The sequence below is a fragment of the Silurus aristotelis genome (assembly GCF_946808225.1).
Source record: "Silurus aristotelis genome assembly, chromosome: 3".
NCBI lineage: Eukaryota > Metazoa > Chordata > Actinopteri > Siluriformes > Siluridae > Silurus > Silurus aristotelis.
The window spans coordinates 13,838,971-13,855,045 of record NC_139576.1 but is presented as its reverse complement, the minus strand read 5'-3'; the positions used below and the strand labels follow the sequence as shown (position 1 = coordinate 13,855,045).

The 16,075-nt window shown below is 35.9% G+C and overlaps 3 protein-coding genes across 4 annotated transcripts; 1 reads left to right on the top strand and 2 right to left on the bottom strand.

The window, feature by feature from the left end:
* Positions 1–5,996: 5,996 nt before the first annotated feature.
* mitd1 (MIT, microtubule interacting and transport, domain containing 1) lies at positions 5,997–8,828 on the bottom strand. 2 transcript variants are annotated; one of them, XM_083536648.1, is made up of 7 exons: positions 8,391–8,828; positions 7,816–7,917; positions 7,484–7,620; positions 7,292–7,378; positions 7,076–7,188; positions 6,903–6,963; positions 5,997–6,800 (listed from the first exon to the last, which is right to left on the bottom strand). In XM_083536648.1, the coding sequence occupies exons 1-7, from the start codon at positions 8,533–8,535 to the stop codon at positions 6,705–6,707; spliced, it is 741 nt and encodes a 246-aa protein (XP_083392774.1). In that variant the 5' UTR covers positions 8,536–8,828; the 3' UTR covers positions 5,997–6,704. The 2 variants fall into 2 exon arrangements, with proteins under 2 accessions (XP_083392774.1, XP_083392775.1); XM_083536649.1 differs by having other exon boundaries at positions 7,292–7,339; positions 8,391–8,678.
* Positions 8,829–9,033: 205 nt separating this feature from the next.
* On the top strand, positions 9,034–11,175 carry mrpl30 (mitochondrial ribosomal protein L30). The gene is made up of 5 exons (XM_083536650.1): positions 9,034–9,360; positions 9,441–9,518; positions 10,435–10,581; positions 10,739–10,812; positions 11,005–11,175. The coding sequence occupies exons 1-5, from the start codon at positions 9,313–9,315 to the stop codon at positions 11,129–11,131; spliced, it is 474 nt and encodes a 157-aa protein (XP_083392776.1). The 5' UTR covers positions 9,034–9,312; the 3' UTR covers positions 11,132–11,175.
* Positions 11,176–11,395: 220 nt separating this feature from the next.
* txndc9 (thioredoxin domain containing 9) lies at positions 11,396–15,351 on the bottom strand. The gene is made up of 5 exons (XM_083536647.1): positions 15,292–15,351; positions 12,936–13,126; positions 12,406–12,524; positions 12,069–12,323; positions 11,396–11,983 (listed from the first exon to the last, which is right to left on the bottom strand). Exons 2-5 carry the CDS (start codon positions 13,119–13,121, stop codon positions 11,869–11,871), a joined length of 675 nt encoding a protein of 224 aa, XP_083392773.1. The 5' UTR covers positions 13,122–13,126; positions 15,292–15,351; the 3' UTR covers positions 11,396–11,868.
* Between the last annotated feature and the right edge of the window lie 724 nt (positions 15,352–16,075).

Sequence of the window (16,075 nt, the reverse complement as noted above, 5' to 3'; positions counted from 1 at the left end):
TATTTAACTTGACATACAGTGCTTCTGTTCAATTATTAATACTGTGAATGTGCAGGTTCCTTTTATAAGCTCATTGCTCTACTGTCCAAAAATGTTCAACTGTAATATGTCTGGAAAATGAAATATTAAAATGTATCTACAGACATTTGCCTGTGTATTATAAATTGAGTATATTTTTATACATTTATTGATTATTGTAATTAATGATATCTGTATATCATTATACTGTAAATACAGTAAATGCCTTTTAATTTACAGAGATTAAATATACAAACCTTTTTCAAATATGTGCTTTCTGGATTTATTTCATCGGTATTGTACATGAGGAAAACTATACTTTTACAATAAATTAATGTAAATGGACAGTTCAGTTTTATAAAATAAATTAAATCCTTAAATTTATGGTGATTAACCTGACAGTTGGTTGTTTTTCTATAGTTAAAATTTTTTTACAGTAATATTCTGTAATTTAAGTACTTTTAACCATAAAGTCTATTCTGTATTTTTACAGTTTTTTGCTAGTAATTTTGTGAAATGGTAATTTTTGTAATTTAATGGATTATCTCTGGAAGCCCTGCTGCCAGTCTTTTTACTGTTCTTTTACAGATTTTTTATTTATTTTTTTACAGTGTAGCTGGCTTTGTCATATTATATAGCTGGCTTTGTTATCATGCTGAAACAGGTTTTAGACTCCTGGTTGAAGTGAAGGAAAAATGTAATGCTGCCATATTTAAAGATCTCCAACTTTAAAAAAATAACTTTAGAAAAACGTTAAAAAAAATAAATAAATAAAATAAAAAAAAACAATAAAAGAGACAAAAAAGGGCAAGCTTTCTGTGTGAAATGGGGGTGGGGAGGGGGGTAGGGGTGTTGACATTCCTGTTAAAATGAGACCCAAATATTTTTCAGGATATAATACAGAGAGTGTTAGGCATCACTACAGTGAATATGGAGAACATTAGTCACTGCATGTGAAATAGAGGGAGGAAACAGATTTTGATAACCTGTATTTGTGCCTTATCAAATATGGTGACCCTGCGGTAAGTCTGTTACAGTCCACTTTTCAGGATATGAGAGAGAGAGAGTTATGCATCACTAGAATGAATATGGAGAACAATAATGAATTCCACTATATTATTCAGCACTTTATTACCGAATAACAATAATGCTAATGTTTTCCGAATTCACAAACACTTTTATACATAATGTTAACATAATGAATAAAATAAAAATATATACACAATTAACAGTCTTAAGCATCCACATCTGACTACATTTTATTAGCCTTAATTAATAAATAACTTTTAGGGTGGTTTTAAAAATAGCAGTCATGAGAATAGCGAAGGCAAAAACATTTGATTAGCTTTTTTTTTAAGTACTGTAAATGAGTCTTTTATGAACAGTTCATGGCGCATGCAACTGTTTCTTTGCAGCACGAGGGCACTGTTCTCCAAGCGCGTTCTCGCAACAACATTTAATGAACAGTGGACGCCGATGTTTGCATTTACGCTGTTTGCGTAGCGAACTTCTCTAGACGATCTATTTTAAGCTGCATTTTAGCAACAGCGCCCTCTATGGTCACAACATACGATGGTCACAGAATCTAGTGTGCCACTAAACCGGTCCGTGGCGCAAAAAAAAGGTTGGGGACCTCTGATTTACTGCATCACGAAACTGCTACCTTGCACTTCTAAAGGTTCTAAACACAACTTTTTGACAGTTTTTGTTCCGTAAATTTAAGCATTGTTCCCATCTATATTAATGAACTGTTCTACTTACCGAGTGGAAAATCGCAATGGACAACGACGTCATCGCCACTGATTAATTGATTTATTGATCAATTAATTAAAAAGGCGTAATTAATAAACAAAGCAATAAATGAAGCAATCAATGTGGTGAGTGAAGACAGGCAGGTAGTTGGCGTGAAAGAGGCAGATGTAGAGTGCAGGGTGGAGTGGAGCCTGATGATTCGCTCTAGCGACCCCTAACGGGAGCAGCCGAAACAAGGAGAAATAAATAATTAATAGGTTGATTGCATCCCACTGCGCTGATTATTCACTGATTAACCAAACATAATCACAGCACATTAAATACATTTATCAACATCAACAAGACTCCGAAAAAAAATACCAGCATTAGAGTGAGTTCTAGAAAAGTGGCTTGGTGAACCTTTGCCTGTCTCTCATTTTATCAGTTAGTTTGTTAGTGTGTTTAATGCATATTTTGTTTGTAAAGTGTTATTTATGTTCTGTTCCCCTTTCCCCCCAGATAACCATGGTTGATAAATGGTCAGTAGATAACACGTCATTTCAACTAAGTATAACTTTTTGTTTAAGTCAGGCAAGTTTGCTGGCCAATCAAGCACATGAATACCATGGTCCCTAAACCAGGTATTAGTACTTTTGGCAGTGTGGGCAGGTGCCAAGTCCTGTTGGAAATTGAAATCAGCATCTCCATAAAGCTGGTCAGCAGAGGGAAGCATTAAGTGCTCTAACACTTCCTGGTAGACGGCTGTGCTGACCTTGGACCTGATAAAACACAGTGGACCAACACCAGCAGATGACATGACTCCCCCAACCACCACTGACTGTGCAAACTTTACACTGGACCTCAATCAACTTGGATTCTGTGCCTCTTCTCTCTTCCTCCAGACTCTGAGACCTTGATTTCCAAATAAAATGCAAAATTTTCTTTCATCTTTCTTTCAAAAATTTCTTTCATCTTTCAGCAAAATTTTCCTTCATCAAACGAGGACTTTGGCTTACTGAGCAACAGTCCAGTCCTTTTTGTCCTTTGACACCTCTGACGTTGTCTCTGGTACAGGAGTGGTTAGACACAAGGAATGCATCAGTTGTAGCCCATGAACCAGACTGAGATGCCATTTAAAGGCTCAGAAAACCTTTGAAGGTGTTTGGATTTAATTTGCTGATCAGAGTGTGATACCACAAGTCTCCAATATTGAACTTTTTTACAATATTAACATTTTCTGAGATACTGAATTTTGGGATTATATTAGCTGTAAGCCATAATCATCAAAATAAAAGAAAAAAAAAAAAAACACTTGAAATATATCAGTCTTTGTGTGATGAATTTATATAATGAGTTTCTCTTTTTGTATTGAATTACTAAAATAAATCTACTTTGCATATGAGTAGCATTTAATCACTCATTCGGTATTGTAGCAGCTGGACATTATAACGTCATTGAAATATCTTTAAGAACCCATAACACTGATTTACATCATTAAACATTTACATTATTTCAGAGTGCAAAATGTAGAAGAGAACCACTAGATATAATGGCATATAATGATTCTGCTTGTTCACATGAGGTATTTGGTTTAGTTTTCCTTAAGTTATAAATTAGTTTGATGTTTCAATCAAATATTTTGTTCTGTGAATTCGATTAATCATGATGTACTGCACAATACCGTCTTCCTTTCACAGATTGTGTTGGACCTGGAAGTAATATTGAGAATAAGACAAGTTTCCAAGAACACCTTAATGCCATCACCCTGGAGTTGCATAAAAGCAACCCCAGGTACTCTGAGGTCAAGAACCGGATAAAGCGCACTCTTTTCTAAAAAGTAAAGATTATGGAGAGGCCTGCAAGCAGGTTCCTTTTCTTGGAATGCCACAGCTTGTGAGTAAACACTTTACATTTTGTTGCATTTTGTGCAAGTCAGATAAAAAAAATATTATACATCGCCTCCAGTTCATGCTGACGTTAGGAACTTGTTTGGCTGAAAGTGTGTAATTTGAACATATGCACCTGAAGTAAACAAATGTTTTGTATTTAAGATGCTGCATGAAATGACAATGATTTGTAACAGACTTGGCAATGACATGGAAACATATGTAAATGAAATGGCCCCAAACATCAGGATTCCAAAAGAAGGAAATAAAAAAAAAAAATCTCCACACCAGTCTCGTTGGACCAGCAGAGGAAACCGCAGAAGGTAACTACACCATATATTTTTCCCTATCGCACCTTTCTATGCCCAGTGTAAAGTTCGTGTAAAGTCTTCATTGTCAATGTAAAGGTTTTAGCACCTATAAATTGTATTAGTAAAAACATGTATTAAAATAATGTTTATTAAAAGAAAAGTTTACAAAAAATTACAATTCTCTTATCATTTATTCACCTCTTGTCATTTCAAAACTGTATGACTTTCCTTTTTAGAACACACGATGATATTTTGACGAAGGAGGGTACAACGGCAGGATCCTTTGACCTGCATTGTTTTGTGTCCATACAATAGAAATGAATGGGTACCAGCAATGTTTGGTTACCAACATTCTTTAACAAAATATTTTTATGCTGTAGAAAGAAAACCATATAGGTATGTAATGAAAAAAGAGTGAGTAAATGATTTAATTTTTGGGTAAACTATCCTGTTGGAGAGCAGTTTGGACTACTGGGTTTTGTGAGGTACTGGATAAGCAAACCCAGCTGAGTGTTGGTCTAAAAACTAATAATGAGGAGAGAGGTGACCAAGTTTAGACTGTGTATTGGCAGAGAAAAGTAGAGCCACAGAGGTACAGACAAATTTGTAGACTGTAATCTGCAAAAATAAGTACAATAAGGAAATGGTTAAAAAAAAAAATGTTTTTTAATAAATTGTGTACAAAAGCAAAAATTCACTGTAACATAATGATACCAAAATATTCCCAATTTATATCAGTGATAGTTCTCTAATAACATACAGCTTAATGAAGGAAAGAAGGTATTTCACAGAGAACTACAGGCCAGAAGGAGTTGCATTGTGTGTTTGTAGATTTAGAGAAAGCGAACGACAGGGTGCCGAGAGAGGAGTTGTGGTATTGTATTAGGAGTCAGGTGTGTAAAAGAAGTATGTGAGGGTGGTGCAGGACATGAATGAGGACAGTGAGACAGCAGTGAAGTGTGCAGTAGGAACGACAGGCTGGTTTAAGGTGGAAGTTAAACTGAATCAAGGATCAGCTCTGAGTCCTTTCTTGTTTGCAGTGCAAATGGACAGGTTGACATACATGGTCAGATAAGGAGTCTCTGTGGACTATGATGTTTGCAGATGATATTGTTATTTGTTGTGAGAGTAGGGAGCAGGTTGAGAAGAGCCTGGAGAGGTGAAGGTACGTGCTGGAGAGTAGGGGAATGAAAGTCAGTAGGAGTAAAACAGAGTACATGTGGAGGAGGACAAGAAGAGGTGGAGAAGTTCAGGTACCTGGGGTAAACAGTGCAAAGTAATAGAGAGTGTGTTAGAGAAGTGAAGAAAAGAGTGCAGGCAGGGTGGAGTGGGTGGAAAAGTTTATAGGACTGTTTTGACACCTGCAATGTTGTATGGTTTAAAGACAGTGGCAGTGACTAAAAGACAGGAGGCGGAGCTGGAGGTGGCAGAGCTGAAGATGTTGAGGTTTTCGTTGTGAGTGAAGAGGATGGACAGGATTAGAAATATGTTTATCAGAGAGCATGTAGGTAATTTTGGAGACAAGGTGAAGAAGGCACAATTGAGATTGGTTTGGAAATGTGCAGAGGATGGACATGGGGTATATCGGCAGGAGAATGCTGAGGATGAAGCCACCAGGAAGGAGGAACAGAGGAAGACCAAGGAGGAGGTTTATAGATGTGGTGAGGGAAGACATGCAGGTAGTTGGTTTAAAAGAGGCAGAAGTAGAGGACAGGGGGGTATGGAGACAGATGATCCGCTGTGGCGACCACTGATGGGGGAAGCCGGAATAAGAAGCAGCAGGGAAAATGCGTTTCGAACGACCCCAAATATTCATATAAATTAGGGATGCACCGAATATTCGGCCAAGAAGATTGTATAAAGCAATTTCGCATGGCTAATGTATGATGCCAATTGGTCATGGTGAAAACAAACTTACATAAAGGAAAGTGACAAAAATTTGGATGGTCCTTTGGACTTTATGGTCCGAACATTTCAAATTTCTCTCTCTGGCCATTTGCTAGATGATCATCTCCAGGTTAATTCATTTTTGAGAAATTAAGCACTGCACTTAGGTTTAGTATTTTATTACAAATAAGGTAATGACATTGCATCATATCTTATATAAAAGTCCATTATGTAAGGCTTTATAGTAATTGAAGCTTTAAAAACAAAATTAATAATTATATACATGGCACTTTCAGAAACATGCATGAATGGTTTTAAGATGATTCTCAAAAGAGCTAAAACAAAATAAAAATAAAAGAACTTTGCAAACATAGTTACCTGAGATTACAGTGCATGGTCTCAACTTTGTGGTGTCTCCTATGTGTATAGGGTCACAGAAGATTTATTTATAATGTAGTGTTGGGCAGATCTATAGAATATTTACAAATAATTAAAAGTCTACAGATTTATTTTGACCATTTCGTTAGACTTCTTCCAGAGCCACATCCATCACACTTTTTTGTTGCACAGCATGGTCATGGTTTATGGCAAGAAATACAACAACAATGCACCATTCTTCCTTATATTTATAATCATGAGCCTTTAAAATGGGGTTTTTGGCCGAAAAAGTGAGCTGTGCAATAGTAACTGTGGTGGTCAGTAAAATGCAAATTAATATATTAGGCACTTAGTGCTCAGCACCCTGAATAATTTATAAATAGCAAACCCTTAACAGAGTTAAAAATAGAATACAGGTATAAACCTTATAATGCAAGTAGTATATAGTATAGGGCAACTCAAATTCCCTAAATGCAAATGCATTTTTTTTTGGTCATGTCTTCTTTGTGTGTTTTGAATGGAAGACATCCACTGTAGTCTCATGACATTCTCTCAGGTCATAATCACAGTAGCCAATGGAGAATCGACCCTTTAAAGAAAAAAGCATTTACATTACTATTTACCACAAGATACTAAAAAGAGAGACTATAAAGAATAAGATATAGGAATATGTGTTTCATATGGGTCTTACCTTAGGTTTCTTGAAGTAATCCAGCCCTCTGCCAATCTTTATTATCCAACCGTTATCAAATCTGAGCAAAAAAAACAAATGCTTGTTAATTTGTATTAAATAAAAATCATAACATAGTGTATGATCTGAAGTCATATCTGTAGTCATATACATAGTCGTATGATCTGTATTACCTGATCTCCCTGTCATGAATAGTGGAGGAGTATTTAATGTCAAGACAAATATCCTGACACTGTAAAGACTGGCGGATTTCTGTTAGGGCATTCTCTTGCTGTGAGGAGCAATCCTACACAAATGACATTGTGTTGAAAAGCATAACCTGTAATAATTCAGATTTATAGCATAATTACAGTATTGGAAATCTCATACAGAAACTAATCAAGACTCACTTCATCTTGTGAAGTCAGAAGGTTAATCTTCTTAACGTTACATTTGGCCTTTAGCAGCATTTCACAAAAACGCAGAAAGTTATACAGCTGCAAAGTAGAAACATAGAACGCTGCAATGTTATTTTCTTGATAAAAAAAAAAAAAAACAACAACTAATTAATGTGCACTAAAGCAGGCTGGTTTTGCAGTTACCTGGTGCACATGGCGGATATAAGGGTCTTCAACCCAAACTTCAGTCAGTCCTTCTCTAATGTATGGCTTGAAAAGAGTCTCATAGCTGAAACCTGTGTCGCTGTCAGCAATTTTAATCTGCTCATGGTATTTCCCTTCTGATAGAAAGAAATAAACAAAGAAAATATTATCAGTTGTTAAAAAACAAACATTCAAAACAGTCCATGTGATGGTCTGCAATGAAATGGTTTACAATCTGCTAAAAACATGCTACAGAACACAGTGGTCTCAGATAGCTACCGAGACATGCTCTAAGCATGCATCTTTATTTTCTATTCATTTATTTATTTTACCTTCTTTCACTTTGTTTAGGTGAACCTTTATCTGCTCAGCTCGGTCCATGTAACCCTTTATCTTTTCTCTGTAGTGGACCTTTTTGGATTCATCCTTTATTGCTGGGGATAGGACATGTTTGATGAATGAAGAAAAAACATTTATCACACTCCTTCAATACATACTGTATATGTGACTACTATAACAAATAGTCCCCCCCCCCATGTCAATAATGAGCTACTATAACAAATGCAGCAAATATGGAAGATATAAAGATACAAATGATTTTCACCATTTTAATTCCTTCCAATTGTATTTATTACATTTTAAATTAATCATGAATTAAATCAGTTAACAACACATAATTGGTTTGTTTCTTTTACTGAAATCTGATCTGAATTTGTATTATAAGAGGACAGATTTCGATAGATGATGACACTTCATTCAGAAAACCCAACAGTTAGAACATATGACATAAAAATCAGTCTCACCATAGTATAAATAAATACTCATACATTTGAGTCATTTAATGGGTTTTTACAAATGTTACTAATGTTTGGCGGATGTTTATGCTTTAAATGGGGATTTTGTTTACCTTTCAGCACGTCTATAAGTAGCTGAATGCCCTCCTGGTAGCACACGAGAGATTCCTGAAAGCGTGAACTCTGATCAAGCTCTACAGCTCTCTTTAATACAGACACGGCTGATGTTTCCATGCCAGGCAGAGTGTTCTGTGCCATGACTGTCTCTCTTCCTCACTTCTTTCCTGAGTATCTGCGTTTCAGATCGGCTTTATCTAATTAAAATCTACTTGGAAAAGATGCTCGAACTGAGCACTTCCTGATATTCATTTGGTCGTTAAGATCTTCTCCTTCTTCTTCTAAAAATTGAGGAGAAATTAACAACGCTATTGTATTTTAGCGCCACCTGCTGTGTTGTTTATAATTTATTTGAACTTTCCATTTCCTTAATATATATTATCTGTTTATTATATATAATTTCGTAATGTAATCGTGAAAATGTAAAATGTGCATTGCTAATCCTGTGTGATTCGTATCACAGATCCTATAACAGATAGAATACTTAAGTATTTCTCTGGTCTTCTAGGTGTACTGTAAAGTAACTCTCTTAAAATTACATTACCCTTAAAAGTACAGTTATCATATAGATTGTAGTAGCAAATTAATATTTCGTATCGAATCAGTGTTTAATATAAATAAAACGATATGTTTTTTTTAAGCAACGGAACCCAAAATACTCAACGCGGACTCCTAATACATGTTATATGGAGGGACCTATTTCCGCTTCCGCTTTGTCTTTACGCACTTAATGTGTTTGATTTGTGCACTTGACAGTTTATAGTTTCTGTAATCTTGTTCATTAGTAGATTTAGGTGAAGTAAATCTTACGATATATTTGAGTGCAGTGAATAGTTTCGTGTTTAATTTTCCGGGTAGCACAAGTGAAAACACTAATAACCTTGGTATACATGTGAGCCTCCATCATCCAGAGCAGAAATGGCAGGATTGGGTCGAGTCCTCATGTCTGTCAGTGCTTTGGCAAAGGTACAGATACAACTGTGTGTTTTCTTACATTGTGCTCTTTTCTTCAGGTTAACAAATACACTGTCAACTTGTTATTGTAGAATGTGTCAGAAGCTACTACACTCCCAGTATACATGGTGTGCCGGAGCAAATTTACAAGATCTCGCATTCCTCCTCAGGTGGGTCTATAAAAAAATCTATTGTTTATGCAGATGATTAAGCATTAGGTTCTTAATAGTATTTATAAATGATTTTTATGTTAAACACTTCTACAGATTTCTGAGCGGCCGATCGGGTTTTCATTTGATTGCAAGTAGTATTCTGCATATAACTGTTTGTTTATGAAAAATAAAAATATTGAATCTTGAGCTATATACACGCCAAACAGTTATTTCATCAGTCAGTCATCAGATTCGGGTGATGTTCACATCAGCCACCAGGATGGGGAGGTGAAAATCTGTGGTGATCTTGGTGTTTTTCACAGTTAAACAAAAACATTGTATGTAAAGAGTTTGCAGGCTGAAGCACCTTATTGTTAAGAGAGGTAAGATGAAAATGTGCCAGAAAGACTTCATAACTCGAGTATGCAATCTTTACAACTGTGCTGAGCTCAAAAACATTGTGCATACACCAGAAAATAAGATAAATGGAAAACAACAGTTAATAACTGTCTCTAGTTTTGGTAGGTCTGTTCTCACAATAGTCTAAGATTCATGTTCTTATGGTAAAAAGGTTTAAAGTCCCAGAGATCACATTTTTCATTCACTCTGGTGTATGGTGTATTATTATTGGAATAACTGCATAAGTGTATAGGTGTTCCTATTAAAGTGTATACAGATGACTATCTATTGTACAACAAATATATAAATTAATACTTATATTTATTATATAAGGCCGATATTTATTCTGTTTTAAAATGATAATTTTCCATGCTTCTTGTAGTTATTTTAAAACCATAGTTTCCTGCCTTAGTGGGAAGTTCTGGGGAAACTAGAGCAAAATTATTCAGTTTATACTTCTGTAGTAAATGTTTAATTTGCAAAGATTCTTCGATCATGTTATTTTATTGACATTTTAAACGTCTCTACAATCTAGGTATTTGAAGAGCGTTCTAAAGAACATGAAATCTATGGAGGTGATCCAGAGCAACCACATAAACTCCACATTGTGACTCGGGTCAAGAGCACAAAGGGGCGACCTTACTGGGAGAAAAAGGTGGTGAAGAGTTTGGGTTTAATGAAGGTGAGCTACATTTTGCATTCATGGTTTTTTCAATTTTGCTTTAGGCAGCATAACCACATAAATAAAAGTTAAACTTTCTTGTGATTTAATTCCAGGACACTTTCCCTGAATGACTAATGCACACTTATTGTTAATTATTTTTTTGCTGCTTCTGCAGTCTCATGAGCCCAGACTTCATAAAAACACACCTTCAGTGAATAACCAACTGAAAATTATTAAACACCTGGTTAGGTGAGTTTTCTTACACTGTTTTAATGCATTCTCTAACTTATAATCAAAGGGTTTAGAGTAGTAGTGCATTTATATAATGTCTAGTATTACTAGTCCAGTACATTGCTTTAAAAAGACAATGAAAGATGATCATGTCTCCTGTTGAAGGTCACATCAGTGATGCACTACTGATATTTTTACTTTGTTATGTAGGATCCAACCCTTGAAGCTTCCCAATGGACTACCTTCAGAAGGAGAAATGGCAGGTTCATATTTGAACAGTAAAGGAGAGTTGGTCATAAAGCATCAAATGTCAGCACAGAAATCTGTAGAGTCTTAAGTCTTCTACTGTACTCTCATCTTGTTTATTAAACATTAAATAAAGACATTTTGTTTTCAAAATATATATATTTTGTCTTCACAACCATCCTATTAGTTGTGACTGTACAATGGTAAAATATCTAATAGGTTTATCCTGTCAGTGAGTATAGGACCTGGTATAATATTGTTAATAAAATAGCATTTTAAATGTAAAAGATGTGTAAAAACTATATTGAGATTAAAAAAAAAAAAAAAAGGTAAAACAGGACACGCTGCACAACAGTGATGAGTAAATTTTTTTTTAATGAGTGCTACAAAAAAAAAAAAAATCAAAAGTTTCTATTCACATGGATCATACAGTAGCAATTCTGGTAATGGTAGCTTCCTTGGCACTTGGGGATATTCATAAGTCCCTAGAGCTAAATTCTATGTTTGAGCAAATATGAGGTTAATATTCAGAGAGGCATCTGAAAAGATGTAGTAAGTTAAATACATCAACCTAAGAACCAAATAGAATTAGTGTTTTTAGAACTATAAAAACACAAGTATTTCAAGAATCCCATCTGTACCATCAGCCTGATAAATCTTTCACTTTTAATTTAAATAAACTCCCCCAATATGTGATCATTACTATTTCCAGAATTCAAGAAACTTAGTAAAACATCTGTGCTGATTGCTCTGATCTGTACATATGCAGTTAGTCATTTTTATGCTCGGTCCTATGCTTATGTAATAAGACATGAGGAAAAACATATTCTAATCGTCGTCAGATTCTGAGTCATAGTCTTTTCCTCTGATGGTCTTTTTCTCCACTCTGGTAAACATTGTCGATGATTTCTTACCAACTGCAGGAGGCTCAAAGCGATTTCCACTAGAGGAAGGAAAGACAGCTTTTCAGACTTCAGCCACAAAATCATTTATCAATTACACAAATATTTAGAGAATCTTTTGCCTACCTGTAGTTGATGATCTCTGAACAGCCCAGCCTCCACTCCAGCGTTTCAGTTGTGAAGTCATCTGTGTTACCTAGATCAGTGAAGCCTACTACGTAATCCTTAGTCTTCCCATCTTTCACCAGTGCTAGTGTGGGAAGGACTTTAATCTTAAGCCTTTCTGTTAGGAATGGAGCCATCTCTGCATTTAGTTTGATGAATTTGGTCTCCAAATGCTTCTTTGCCAAGATACTTAAGTGTTTGTCCAGGATTTTGCATCTTAAACAAGAAATAATACAATTTGTTTATCATTTTAAGAAACAATGAGAAAACAAATGTCACCTATTCATACAAAATTTACCTTAAAGTGGTATCCCTGTAGAAATGACAAACCACATTCTTGACATCTTTAACTTCAGCAAAGAAATCTTTCTCACTTGGAATCTCTCTGTATTCACCATGGCCTTTAGAGATCCATTCCTAAGCAAAAAAAACAATACATTTTTACCTAGATGAGTTCATTCATATTCAGCCAGAATAATATAATGGGCCTAATAAAAGATTTTATGAAAATGCATTCACATATTCTTGTACATTGCTAATATACACTCTGGGGCAAAAAAATGTAATCCAAGAAATTGTGTATTCTTTATTGAATCCAGACTGACTGCCAACCCCCCGATTAGCCAGACATTGTTCCATTCAATTAACAGCCTCCCACAAATACCACACATGCGGGGATGAAGCTTTATGAGACACAAATTGGGTTCAGACTCTGACTGAGATGCAACATTTGTTTGTTAAAATAACCTTTCCACATTTTGCACCAGAGTATGAGACATACTTTAAAATTAGTGTATGAGTGGATATTTATACATTCTGAATGCCTACCTGCTTCTGTTTCTGGGATTTCTTGAGAGCCTCTAGCCTCCTCTCGTGGAGACGCTCGAGTTCATCCTCATCCAACCGCTCTAGCTTCTGCAGCTCAGAGTCTATCTTATCTTCAACAATTCGTGCTGTTTGCAGCATTTGCTGCTCCAGCACCTTTGCTACGATATCCATTGACTGATTTGCCATCTTTCCTTAAATGATGCAAAAGACAGATGAAAGTTTCATGAGACAGGCTGTTCCGATGCAAAACGTGTTTAACGGTTTATGTGTTTTATATAATGAAGGTAAGATGTTGACTCCAATTCCAAAAGCCAAGTGCTCGCCATCTCACTGCATATGTTTCACATGACAGATTAAGCGAAAAGCTGTTGGGTCACTGCTCTACAACATGAATGCACTTTTTGAGAATTAGGATGAATCATCTGACTATATAAAAATATTCAGTTTTTTCCTGTATCTATTTAGAGTTTATGCACCATAACACTTTTATTATCACCCTCTGTTTGTAGTCTATGGACTCTTCCTGCTTATATTCACATCCAACACTGACATTCTCATTCAAAAAACAGCTGTTACTTTAGTTATTGTCCCTTTTGAAAGCAGTCTTGTGCACAGTTTGCAACCATAGCTCCTGCCATCTGTTAACTTTGAGATAAACCTACTTATTTTTTCGAGCAAAACCATTTTTACACAAAGTTAAATTTCAGTGTGCTTAGCCCTATTTTTCTACACTTTATTCAAAAAACGCTAACTACCACTAGCAACCACAAAGCCCTTAATTTAATTCGATTAATTTTTATTTGTATAGTGCTTTTAACAATAAATATTGTCTCAAAGCAGCTTCACACAGATAATGTGGTGATTAAAAGTGAATATGTTCTTTATAAGTAAGTTTGTCCCTGATGAGCAAGCCGGTGGCGTCTGTGGCAAGGAAAAACTCCCCGAGATGGCATAATGAAGAAACCTTGAGAGGAACCAGACTCAAGAGGGAACCCATCCTCATCTGGGTTGCACCGAATGTCCATTTATAGCAGATATACGATGTTGCGGGGTGCAGTGATGGTGATCAGAAGCGAAAAGTAGTCCTGCGTCAGCGTAGCAGACATTATTGTTGACATTAACTACAGTCCAATCCATCCTCAAAGTGCCCATTACTGTATTGTTATGTTTTGTATCACGTATGTTACTGTTTTTATAATAGTTTATAATATGTAACTAGCATTTTATACATGACAGACAGCACCTTAATAGGATTTTTCTTGCACCTAAATGTCATTTTCTGTCACAGGCCAAATTGTAATGTCTTTTATGCTTGGTCATCTATGTGCGTCTGGATGTGATATGGTGGTTGTACTAGTCTTTGTCTTCAAATATCATAACCATGTGCAATATACAACTTAGCCAACTCAACATTCACTGCACTATTATATCAGGCTAGTGTGTATTATCTTCTACATTTGGTTATTTAGTTGCGTTTCTTGTAATCATGTTATCACGTTTTAATGTTTCCGCCCAAAACTGATCTGCAGTTGCTGTATGTTAACTGTGCGATGATGGTTTACTCTAAACCGGACTTTTTCTTTGTATACTCGGGCATATTTGGCCAATTAATTCTGATTTATTGTTAATTACAGTATCTTCCATGCAACCCACCCGTGCTGATTTACACCGTGTTGATCTAATATACGATTTGACCAGGGTGGAGTCTCATCCTGTCTGGATCAAACGTAACCATGGAAACCAACCAACAATAAAAACGCAGCGAGAAAGAAGAGGATCCACCCAAACCAGCCAGAACAATACAGCAGCGCTAGCGCCTTATCGCTGTTGCCATGGTAACAGCGCGTCCAATTTTATCCTATATGCTACTCATTAGCTAGTAAAAAAATGTCTCAACAGCTCAACCATTTCAGAGGACAAATTATTATGTAGCGGAAAGACACAGCCCACAGGCGACGTGCTGCAGTTGTCAGACAAATGCGTGTATTTTATTGAGCGCAGTGCCGCTGCCTTGCTCGCTAGCCTAGCCTAGCCGCCTGAAAAAAAAACGGCTAGAACAAAAGAAGATAGATAGCAATCATTAGCACAATGTTGATGTGAGTAGAGACCGGGACAGCAATGATTCACTCCAATATGTTTCAACTCAATCTGCCATTGCGCTAGCAAATCGAGACGAGATTTAGCCAAGCTAGATTGCTAGGACATTTTATTTCTGGAAAAAATATATGAAAGTGGATAGACAACATTTCCCGTCAATTGTGACAAATCCCAGATAATAAAACCTAAATATGTGTACAGTATAGTATTATACAGAAGAAAGATAACTTTTTAAACGGAGTCGGTTATGCTAACTTACCAGTGCGATGCGTGTAAAGGCGGGACGCAGGCGTTATGACGCAGCAACATCGACGATTCCTATAATGCCTCGCGCGGCACATGCGCACAAAGGTAGTAGGGCGAAGCATTTTTGACAGATAGAATTAAAAATAGTATTCGCTTGGTGGCAAAATAAAATAAATAAACAACGATAAGTACAGCGGAAATAACTTTTTGGTTCATTGTTAGAGCCTCAAAGAAATATCAGCCTTGTGTAACACCGGTGATTTGTGAAGTATTTTATTACTGAATCCTGTTCAGTATTTTTTCATCTCACCATTACTTAGTATTATTGTTAATTACGAAAATATTAGATTTTGAAACAGTGTCTGGGTTTTTTCTGTTTTAGGGATGTGGAAAATCTCAACCCACCTTATCAAAGTTACATTTTTATAGTTTTATACACACACACACACACACACACACACACATAGATAGATAGATAGATAGATAGATAGATAGATAGATAGATAGATAGATAGATAGATAGATAGATAGATAGATAGATATACATATGCCTTTATATATATATATGCCTTTCGGAAGTGATGAAGTGGAAGTGACGAGGCTGCACCCACATAGTTAGAAGATAGTTAGGCAACTGTATGAAAATCAAGTGGCCTTTCACGAGGAATTCCGACAATTTAAAACCCTTTGTAAGGATATGCAGAATTTAACAGTAAATCTGCAGGAAGCTCTGCTAGCTCCCCGACCACAGCAGGTCATAGAGACTCCTGTCCCATTGGCCAGAACTATCTTTAAAC